Raw genomic sequence first — 11,642 nt, forward strand, 5'->3', positions numbered from 1 at the left:
CTGGCGGCGGCCAGAAAGAGCTGAGTGCGATCCAAACCCAGCAGGAGGCGAGATGGAGAGAGGAGAGCAGGTGGAGGAGACAGGTGCTGAGGCACCAGGAAGCAGGAGAGAAGAGAAAGGTTAGGAGGAAGCAAAATGAGGCGTTTGAGATGAGCTGTGTGGCGCCGGGCGGCTGAATGAAGCGGACGCATACGAAGAGTCAGACAGGAGTTATTTTATCAAGTGCTATTTACAACAGTAGTTCCACATTACAGGAGATAAAGTCACTGTGTGCACAAACAGCCTCCGTTCACATGACAGCTCCCTGCATCATACCCGCTCACACAGAGCGAGCTGCTTCCTCTCACTGCTCCCCCCGGTGGTCGAGAGAGGAAGCCGCTTAAAGGATGTAGTGAAGGAATCCACCAGCTCACCTTGTCTGAGGGTTAATTAGACGAAGTGTTTGAGTGGCCGATTGAAACCTTTAGTCTGGATGGTTTTTAAATGTGTCTGAGTCTAAAGTGTCACAGAGGCCATGTGACTTATGTCATTTTAACATAAATACATTATTTTAACGGCCTGCAGCACCAACCACGTGCATGACATCATATTCTCAGAAGACTGAGCATCTTTAATGTAGCGCACACGTTACCTTATGTGTGCCATCATCTGCAAACAAGACTGCATCTCCTTATTCTGTATCCAGAAATTATCACCTTTATATGATTATACTAAATCACCATTTCTACGCTCAACATTTTAAACTTTGGTCAGCAGGAAGGTTTTCTATCCATACATGGGAAAAAATTGGGCACACGATAGCAGATGTTCATGTTGTGACCTGACAGTACTGGAAACTGATCACACACACATGCTGTGTGTAATAAATGTGACATAATGTGCAGACCTGAGGCTTCTTTCTGAAGGTCTTACTCAGGGATGTTCCCCACGGTTCGATTCAACCTGTTCCTGAGCCCAACTCTGCAGTACGATGCGAGATCATGAACCTGCTCTCGTCCCACAGTGTTGGTGTTTAAATAAATGGAGCAAAGTCGATTAAGGTGGAGTACGTCAAGGCTCGATTATGGGGCCCCTGTTGTTTACAGATGTACTCCTCTCAGAGTATTATACGGCCTATTTGATCTATTTATTAATAGATCAAAACTATATCATTAATATCTGTTGACAGGATTAAATTATGGACTTTCAGATATTCAATAAAATGTCAGATTCTTACTCAGTTCTACGCAGATGATGATCTGTCCTCTGTCATTACGTAACTTTAGTTATTTGAATGCAGCAAAGCTTTTAGTGTTTTCAATTTACTCTAAGGCTACGTCCACACGTACACGGGTATTTTTGAAAACGGAGATTTTCCGTTTTCGTTTTAAAAAATAATCCCGTCCACACGTAAAAGCAGAAATGAAGGAAAACGCTGCTAGGAACATGCCAAAGCAGCAGGTGGCGATATATTCCTAACCGTGTAGAAATGTTGGCCAATCAGAAGTCTAGAAGCCTGGACGGGAAATAGTAAACAAAGTTGGGGCACAGAAGCAGAACCGAGTCGTATGTGTGGAGGGACAGTAACTGTGTATATGTAAGCATTTAAACACTGCAGAGAGTAACAGTAACAGTGTTGTAGAAATTCATTTCACCGAAACAATAACGTGGCGCACAGTGTGACGTCAAAAAAGGCGCACACCTTTGACGCTGTGTTTTCTCCGTTTTCTCGTCCACACGTAAATGCAAAAACTGAGTTTTCGAAAATATCCACCCTGGCAGGCGTTTTTAGAAATCTCCGTTTTCAGTGACCAAAAACGCCGTTTACGTGTGGACGAAAGGTGCAAACGCATAGAAAAATCTGTGTTTTCAAAAATACCCGGGTACGTGTGGACGTAGCCTAAGACTTAGTTCTGGGCTCTCATATCTGAGAACTACGCAGATGATAAAGACATTTCCTTCTTCTTCTATGGTCCAACAAACTTTACTAATAAATAAACAGCTCCCTGTTTAACTTAAATGTCAACCACAAATCCAATAGCAGGTTTGATGTTTGATCCTGGGGCCTCCCGTCTTTATTCTGGTCTCTAACTGTAGTATAATTAAGATAAATAAATAAATCTGTGCAATGCAAATTTTGTAAAACAAATCACATGAGCTAATGAGTCAACTGAAGTGGCACAATCCAGGGTTCAATCGTGAGGCCTTGTTGACCAAATCTTGAATTTTCTTGTTGTTCCCTAAAACTGCAGACAATCGTAATCTGAGTGGCGCCGCCCCAGATTCATTTCTGGAGTGTTTTTCTTCTCAGCCACTCTTCAACAGAATCGATCGCTGTGCAGATGACAGCCTGATTTACTCTGTGGAGTCGAGACTTTCCAGGTTTGATGCTCATATTCTGCAGTTTAATTGTGACACAGAGATGTCAGTTACACTTATTAAGAACTGAAGTTGATGCAGAACTTCATTAACTGTTTTTCCTTTCATGAAATGTAAACTAAGGTTTAATTTTATTGAGAACTTTAGATGTAATTTGAGAAAGACTCACTGAGGACGTAGAGAGAAATTCAGCTTAAAAGACTTTATAGTGACTCTACTGTACAGTGAAATCCATCGAGGAACCTTCACAAATGGGGGGGAGCTGCCATCTGAAGGGATACACCCACCCACGTCTACGTTGCATAAAGAAATCCATCGTCATAACAAAGCAGAGCAGCGAGGTACAGAAAAATAAAAACTCACAGTCAAAAGGTTCTCAACAAATAGAGAAAGCAGTAAGGTCAAAAGTCACGGAGCTCAGAAGAACACACTGATTACATTTCCACCGAGCAGGAGAGCGTGGTGCGGCACTTTGATGGTGTGAAAAACCTCTGAGTGGGAGTGTCAGTGCGGGTCTGTGGGGTCGGCAGAGCAGTGTACCGTTCAGCTTTAACTTACTTCAGTGTCTTAATGCTACATGACGTATATGTGCGTTTGTATAAGTGTGTACTTGTTCTGTGTTCACTAATTGCACTTGAGGATGAGGATATGGAGATCACATTGACGTCTGCAGATTCTTTTTCTGGTTTTTTGCATTTTCCTGGAAATGTTTCAGACTTTGACAAAAAAAACAAACAAACCTGGGACGACTCACCTTCAGCACAACCAGCTGCGGCTCAAACACGCCAGCGCGCAGTCGCATCCTGAAGGCGGCAGATGTCGCCGATGCTCGTTTATGTCAGGAGATCAAAAATATCTGCTTTAGTGTTTTTAAGCTGTAGTGAGCTGCTCGCATTAGTGCTGACTGCAGTAACTGCAGTCGCGCTTCAGCTGTCCAATCAGAGCTGAGCGCAGGCTCTGACTCGGTAATCAATGTTTAGGTTTCACTGAGGCTGAAGCTGATACGAAGCACATTTTTCTTTTCCTTGTATATAAACACGACACCACAGTGTCTGATGGTCATGTGGCTAAATCTGTGATGATTTGTGCCCCTCAAAAACACCACCCTTGTAGAGGTGGTGGTAATGACATCACAGCACCATCTCATTAGACACATCCCACAGCCAAGCTGCCTGAGCTCCAAACTGAGGCTCGCCACATAATCGGTGGTTTCTGGAGCCAAACGGCGTTCGCTTACTGCACAGTAACCGTGCCAGAAACCAGCCTGGAGCTCCATCAGACCAAACCTCCACCTACAGTTGGAGTGTAAAAAGTCCCAATCGGGATTTGGTCCCAATGTTTTGTGAGCGATCTGAAAGGCTGACGATCACGTGGCGAGCTGGCGGCGCTGAAGGGGAGTCGAACCCTCGACATCCAAACACTAAGAAGCAGCTGCGGAGTAAACATCAGTCAGGTTAGAAATAATAAACTAAGTTACAGTGAAGCTTATTAAATAGTGATCAAAACACACAAGATGGAGAAAGAGGAAGTGGCGAGCGAGGCCGGTGATATCGAGCCGGAAGTGACACGTTGCTGACTGTGGTCACCGTGCAGCAGATTAACCTGAGCAGTAAACAGAAACGCTGCTGCGAGCTTCAAGTCCCAAACTGTTACGCCTCGCTCACACGCACAGGCCCAAAACCCACCACGCCCCCATCAGGACCACGAGCTACGCCATCCGTCTGGATCTGGACTCTGGAATGTCTGGAAGGATTCTGGACTACGCTCAAGCTCATCAAAACAAACTGAAATGAGGAAAACTGGGAAAACATTGCAAACTACACGGGATCCAGGGCGTCTGTCAGAACGTGAGCCTGCGAGCGCGAACGAGAGGCAACACCAACCGGCAGCTCAGCCGTACGACTCCATCAGGGGAAGCTGCGTCTTTGGACCAATCACAATCACTGCAGCTCTGCCGGTTAATGAGAACATCTACAGCGTGCACTGCGACCACCCGTCGGTAAAGTGTCACCATCAACTGATATGATATATCGTCATTCGACAGTGAGGAGGACACGGCGTCCGCCATCGAGAGGAAACACGGCGGTGTTTTTTTTTTTTTTTTACATTCTGTGCAAAATCAGACGAAAAGTAGTCGACAAACCATCGTCAGTCTGTTCCTCCTTCTGCCCACACACGTCAGAGTTCAGTCACTTTGTTCCTATTTACAGTTAGTTTCTAAGACGTTAGTACCATCATCATCATTGTCGTCCCGCGGTGGGACTAAGACATTCCTCAGAGGGACAAAATCCACCTTCGTCCGAGCTCTGCTGCTTTTGCTCCTCGATGTGAGACTTCAGGCTGTCCGCAGCTCCTGAAAGCGTCCGCCGTCCGATCAGCGAGCTCTGAAATGCTTTTGGGATAAAATCGCGCTCGACGCCGAGCTGCTGCAAAAACGAGTCATTAGATATTTTGAGTAACTTGCTCATAATTATGAAAACCTCGTACTCGTGTCATCGCGAGGAACGAGCGCGTGGAGGTGAAGAGCAGCTGACGAGCCAAACGTTTGTTTCGCGCTCGCTTCAGTTTTTCTGCACTGATCGGCATTTAGACCGACCTTCACGACTCCTGCAGTTCTCTGCTGGACAAATCCAGTCCTGCCTCATCAATGATCCATGCACGGATCCAAATATGAATGTGATGATCTCTGAGCCTTAGTTGAGGCGTGTAACTTGGAGCTTCATCGTGCTGGAAAACAGATTGTCACCGAATTCTTCCTAAATCGTTGGGAGAAATTCGTCTTTGAGGAGTTTTAGTTTGTCTGGTCTTTAAGGAGCAGGTGGAACAGCTGGAGTCCACAAACTGAAGAGCTCAGGATCAGATCTCCAGCGATCAGAATTCAGCTGGTGTCCAACATGAGAACTGCAGAAGGCCTGAAGAACACGGGTGAACAGTGGAAATGCTGAGTCTTTGCAGAAACAGGATTTATTTATTTATGCTTTGATTGTTCTTCACTATATCACAGAAAAGTAAAAATGAAATAAAAACTGAGGCTTTGGCCACGCCAGCACTGAAATTCCCACATTCGTATCAAAGCAGCTGATTTTAGCCCGGCTCCTCGCTTTCACATCGTTTCTGCCGTCAGAGCTTCGGCGTCAAATTTAAACGACAGCGAGTCCGGCGTGAGACACACGTCACGATTTCAGGAGTTGGTGGACTCGTCTCATTTCCAGGATCCCTGATAATTATATTGAACTACAAACTACGAACACTGGAGCAGCAGAGCCGGCTGAAGGTGGACTTCCATCTCTTCCTTCATTTGTAAAACAACCTGCTGCTGTGCAGCTGTCTGTAAAAGGCATTCAGCAGGTAAAAACCACAGGGCACACAGTGAAAGAGGAGGAGGTGGGGACGGGAATAGAAAAATAAAAAATAAAAAAATTGTGGCAGACACGACTAGACGATCACCTCACTTCACTCTGTGGCAGAGAAACATAAAAAAATTAAAAAAACAAAGTTTCAGAGGAGGTGGGGACAAGGCGAGGAGGAGAAAGGCTGAGAGGGAGGAGGAGGTCAGTCTCAGAAGAACTTGTCATCGATGCGGAAGTGCGGCCGCGTGACGTCGTCCGGGTTGATGAAGACTGAGATGGATTTGCCCGGATTCTCCGTGACGAGCTGCTGAAGCTTCTTGGCCAGCCGGTCGTCGGGCTGGTTCTCTCCGCCGGCGTCGGACTGCGGCGATGGCAGGTTGTTGGTGCTGCCCCGCCACTGCAGTTCCACCGTCAGCCTGTTGGCGGCCTTGGCGTGCTCGATGGTGGTGCGCAGGTGCTCGGCTGGGTCGGAGCGCACGGAGGAGAGTTTGCGGGCGTGCAGCATGGCCGTCTCGTCCGACAGGTGCTCCAGCATGTTGCACTGAGGGATGAAATAGTTGGGGCACATCTTGTTGACGAGGCAGTGCTGCAGGTCGTCGATCAGGCCCAGGAGGAAGTGGGCGGAGAAGTCGTCTTGCGCCAGGTAGTTGGCGGGGAGGCGGTCGCAGGCCCACAGCATGATGCTGCGGAGGTGGTAGGGGCTGATGGCTTTGGGGCGGGACAAGAGCTTGATGATGATGGCTTTGCAGGCCTGGTACGCCTGCATCAGGCTGGACGAGATGCACTTCTTCAGCTGCACCTCGCTGCGGGCGAACGACAGACGCCACTCGTTCTCCTTGCGGCCTTTGTGGGAGCAGGCGGGGACGAGGTAGAAGCCGCTGATCACCTCCTCCTCGGTGATCTTCCCATCCCAGAAGTGATTCTCCATCAGCCAGCTCTGGGCGACAGCCGGCCACCCTTTAAACGACACCACGGGGACGATGTCGTAGAGCATCCGGCTGCTCCCGACGCCCAGGATGACGGAGATGATGGTGCCGTTCCGCTCCACCTTCTCCACCCTTGGCATTCCTCTCTGCGGCTTCTTCTGCACCTCCAGCAGCACCAGGGAGATGGACTGGTAGAACCAGTCAGCCACCAGTGTTGGGGAGAAGAAGTAGTTGGTGGTGCCATTGATGTGGTCGACGATGGTGCAGCAGTCCTTCCACTTGTTGATGGTTCCTTCGTCGAAGAGGCGGAGGCTGAGCCAGGAGTGGCCCAGCGCCGAGTGTCTCATGTCCAGGGTCACCGGCTGGTTGCGGTCGTGGAGTTTGAGCGCAGGGACCAGCAGGGTGAAGTCCATGTCGTAGTCTGTGCCGCGGGCGTAGACGCTCAGCTCGTCCAGGTCCATGTCCACCACGCCCTCCCGAACGCCTCCTGACAGGAGGAGGTACTCGTTGGCCACCGGGAGCTTCTGGTCCAACTTCTGGACCATTCCTGAAACAGAGGACGACAAAAAGGATCAGATAAAGATTATGTGTAAAAACGAGCACCACCACGTTCCTAACCTATGGAGACGAGGTATAACATCGTGCACCCAAGTGTAACCGGGGGTCAGGATTTAGACCTCGAGATACTCGTCTTACAGCCAGCTGAGCGGGTTCAGTATCTGACCAGGATGGCTGTGGCTGACCTCAGGAATGTGGACCTGGGAGGAGACCCCGAGGAACCCCCAGGATGCACTGCAGAGATCCAATCTCTTGACTGATTGGCGGAACGACTCAACGTTCCTCCAGATGAGCTGCAGGTCGTGGCCGAGGACAGGGAGGTCCGGGCACGTCTGCTTACAAGATAGATGGACGTCAGAAGCAACTCATTATCGGAAGCTGAAAAATAAAACCAAGTTTTTCCTTCATGATTGTCCAGGTGATATCCTTTGTTCACTGTGCGATTTCCTGACGAGATTCTGTGATAACGGAGTCATTGCTGCTCCTGTCAAGCCTTTTTCAGGGAACCTTTCAAAACAACACATTCGTATCTGGGTAAAGTTCGACTAACATCGATTTAAAAGCTTCTCCCTGCTGTAATTTAATTCTTTAACGTTGACTCTGCTGATTCGTCCAGTCTGGTTTTTGCTGTCACAGACGAGGCTGACGTTAAGGTAAGCTTTTAACGAAGTCTGCTTCGTTTGTGTCCAGCTCAGTCTGGATCGGGTCCAGTTTGGCCCGCCTGTTTTCCAGTTCCTTTCATGTCAGGTCTATTTTTGAAGCTCGCCGTGTTTGGAAGCGGACCGCGTGAGCCTCGACGGGTCACTGCGTTCAGCCCCATCGGTCGGGCCGGCCTGGACGAGTTTTCCGCTCTGCTGAGTTTAAAGAAGAGGCGCACACACTTCCTGGCTGTCGGCTGCATTCCTGCGCTGCGGTTGTTTGGACGCACGCAGTCCGTCTCTCAGAAACAGTTTCAAATAAATCAGATGAACTCAGCTCGGGGGCTGCTCGTTACCTCGGTACAGAGACGATCCTGCAAATACACACTGTCTTTGAATGAAAGTCTCACACTCACTTTATAATTCCTGATTGATTTTCCTTTTTTATTGATTGGATTGATTAAATCTGGAGCATAAAACCGCCTCCTCGCTTCTTTTGGTCTGTCTGTGAGCTGCAAACAGTGAGCGAGCTGTGAAGACAGGATGGAGCGCCGCTTCCTGTCGAGACATTTTGGAACGCTTGTTATTTCTGTGAGGAGGCGCCGTGTGCGAGCTGGCAGACTGTCAGTACATCTGAGAAAATGAACACTAATGTGAGTGTGCGGCTCTGTCAGATGGACATTTCTGCAGTTTGTGTGTGTGATTCTGTCTTTGTGTTTGTCTCTGTGTTTGGTGTGTGTGTGTGAGAGTCTTTTTACATCCAGATCTTGGAGGCGCTCCAGCGTCATTATCAAACTCACATTCCTGCACTCCATCCTCCGCACTTCCTCTCAAGTTCAGTTATGATGAGCTGAGTCCTCTCAGCAGATTTGTGGCCTTTTATTTTGAAAGGTTAGGGCCCCACCGCCTTCAAAATTTTAATTATAACCTTGTAATTCCTGATTTATGTCAGATATTAAAGCTGTGTGAGGTTCATTTTTTCTCCTAAGTGAAATGTGAAGACATATTTAACATTTATATCTTGGCATATCATCAAAATGCTAAACACAACAAATGTGCTGTAGAGCAATTCAAATAAATTCAAAGGTCAACGTAATAAACTAAAATGTTATTTCTGATCAAACGCTTCAAATGTTACAGAGAAACAAAGTCAAACATTAGATCATCATTTAATAAATAAAGTAAATGTTAATACAAACAGAGTATACAGAAATATCTAATGAAAATAATTTTCTTTATTTTCAAACTCTGTCAATTGTTTGTAAACAAACTCTTGAATAAATAAACAAAAACAAACTCTGTGCGGAGCGATTCATTGGATTTTAATCTGGATTTTCGTGCCCATGTTCTAACGAACATCATCGAGCGATACAGAAAGTGCACGCTCCACCATCACAACCAAGAGCTCCTTAAATGAGCACTGAGCACGCACCTGCATGAGCCAATCACAGCTCCTCCCTGCACCTGACCGCAGTGACCTCATACAGGCCATCGAGACAATATTCAGCGCGGCAGAAGCTGAGGAGCTCCTCTAAGAGAGTCAGATTTAGCACGAGTGATGTGAACCAAACACGCATACAGAGGAGTGTTGTGCGTCTGCACCACAAAGCAACACAACTAAATTATTCAGCCACCTGCAAACACACAGCAAACTGCAGGATAATCAAAGCACGAAGGCCAGAAAAATGAGACGGAGGACGCTGACGCAAATCATCTGACATCAGCTCAGCGCGGCGCGCCAGCTTGTACACACGCACTGAAATCACCAACCAATCAAAGAGAGGGCTCAACACAAAGGTCAACAGATGCGTCGTCCCCTCACACAGTTAATTTTTCTAAATCCTGCACCAATATTGGGAATAAAATAAAATAATTTTCACACATGTGCACAGAACGAATCAGTTTCCTGGTTGTGTCGCAGAAATCCTACATGCTAAAATCCAAGAATTTCCCCTAGCAGGACCGGAGCGCCGCCTTCGTGGATGAGCTGTTACTACAGTAACCTCACAGCAGCCATGTTATTGGTCACGTGACATCATTGAAAATGTTCCAAAAGGCTCCAACAGCACAAACACGGTCCAGAGGTCCAGTTCAGGTGAAGCTGAGCAGTCAGCTAGCAGCTACAGCCACCTGTGTCATCATCCACCCATCAGTCAAAGAGGCCACGCCCCTAATCATACAAACTTTAAGCCTTATTACAGTTTAACCAGGTGAGCCCTAAAAACATTCTTCTACTGTACAGGTGTTACGAAGGAGGACATTATCCACAGAGACAAACAGTTTGTGTATCAGGCTGCAGTCATGTTTATTTCTGCTGTACAGTTTTAACATGGGAGTCTATGGGGACTGACTCACTGCTGCCTCTGCTGGACATCAGAGGAACTGCAGTCTTTTCATTTGCCCCACGGGGTGATGTTTGGGGAAAAAACGGATGATTTATTTCTCGCTGTGAAAGAAATTCGGACCACTAATTTGGCAGAATTTAATCTGACAATTTTAAATATATTTGAGCACATTTGTTCCTCACTGATGCGCTATGTGCGGAAAAAACACCTGCTGGTCGGAGTCCTCACAGCTGGAAGTTTAATACTAGTGAAGATTCGTTTTTTTAATATATTTGAAGGTGTGGCTGTGGATGAGGCTGAGATTGTGGTGGGCTTCACCTTGCACTGAGGGTGGTGTTAGTGTCGTCTGTGTTTAGTATTTCCGTATTTGTGCAGCACCTGGAGAAGCTCAGCTTCACTTTTATGTTCATTTTAAACCAAGAAACGAGAAGAAGAGAGGCTAAGAGGATGCATGCGATCCCTAATGCGGTCCAGGTGGAGCAGATGTGCATCACCTGAGCCTCTGCAGCACATCTGGATCACCCCTGCAGCTCCGCGCTCACACCAGCTGAAATAATCAGGTGGAGTCCGAGGATGTTTACCGCAGCCTGGTGTGTGCGTGCGTGTGTGCGCGTGTCCTCACCCAGCATGGAGAAGATGAAGTCCTTGGCCGTGTGGATCTCCAGAGCCCGCTGGTCGTCGTACTCACGCTGGTCGTGCTTGCTGAACTCCTGGATGAGCCGGTTCAGGTCCTCCATGCGGGCCGCCGACCTGAAGTCCAGCTCGGGCCCGCCGCCGTGCGGCAGCCTCCCGGCGGCCATGGTGGGGCTGTTCCCGAGGCTGCCCGACGAGCCAGCCCGGCCGGAGAGAGCAGGGGCCGCCATGGTTCCTCCGCGGTCACACGCTGGTTCTACACTGCCCACGCTGCAGCTGCTCCTCTGTCGCGGACCGAACCGAACCGAGCCAAGGCGAGCCACTCCACAGTGAACACAAGCACCGGAAACCTGCCCCGCTTCCGCCACCCAGCGCTTTCAAAATAAATGCCCCCTAATTATATTATATTATATTATATTATATTATATTATATTATATTATATTATATTATCAGCGTTCACCACCTGCTTCCATCTCACCCACCCACCTATCCCAGCACCCTCCACTGTGTTCATGGATCACCTCAGAGGTTTTTCTGTTTTCCTTCTGGCAGCTCCACCTTCAACATCCATCTCCAAACCATGCATCACAGTAGGTCTCACTATCATCTTTTAAACCTTCTCTTTCACTCTTGGTGCTATTTTTCTGCCATAAGTATCGGTCATATCAGACACTTGTCTCCTTTCACTCCACCCTGCCTGCAACCTCTACTTCTACCACCTCTCCTGTACACTGTCCCTTCCTTTGGGTGGTTGACTCCCGGGTATCTATCTTCAATACTTCTCTTCACCTTTCCACCTTTCTCCTGCTCATTGCTTCTATTTACTTTCATTC

General features: G+C 47.9%; 1 protein-coding gene across 2 annotated transcripts; it reads right to left on the bottom strand.

Annotated features, from left to right (window-relative positions):
- Positions 1 to 194: 194 nt before the first annotated feature.
- LOC146372826 (nucleotidyltransferase MB21D2) lies at positions 195 to 11,141 on the bottom strand. 2 transcript variants are annotated; one of them, XM_084951010.1, is made up of 2 exons: positions 10,798 to 11,141; positions 195 to 7,181 (listed from the first exon to the last, which is right to left on the bottom strand). In XM_084951010.1, the coding sequence occupies exons 1-2, from the start codon at positions 11,036 to 11,038 to the stop codon at positions 5,917 to 5,919; spliced, it is 1,506 nt and encodes a 501-aa protein (XP_084807136.1). In that variant the 5' UTR covers positions 11,039 to 11,141; the 3' UTR covers positions 195 to 5,916. The 2 variants fall into 2 exon arrangements, with proteins under 2 accessions (XP_084807136.1, XP_084807138.1); XM_084951012.1 differs by lacking the exon at positions 10,798 to 11,141 and adding an exon at positions 7,331 to 8,935.
- Positions 11,142 to 11,642: the final 501 nt, after the last annotated feature.

This window comes from Perissodus microlepis, chromosome 14, assembly GCF_051167445.1.
Source record: "Perissodus microlepis isolate ML-2025 ecotype Zambia chromosome 14, ASM5116744v1, whole genome shotgun sequence".
Lineage (NCBI taxonomy): Eukaryota > Metazoa > Chordata > Actinopteri > Cichliformes > Cichlidae > Perissodus > Perissodus microlepis.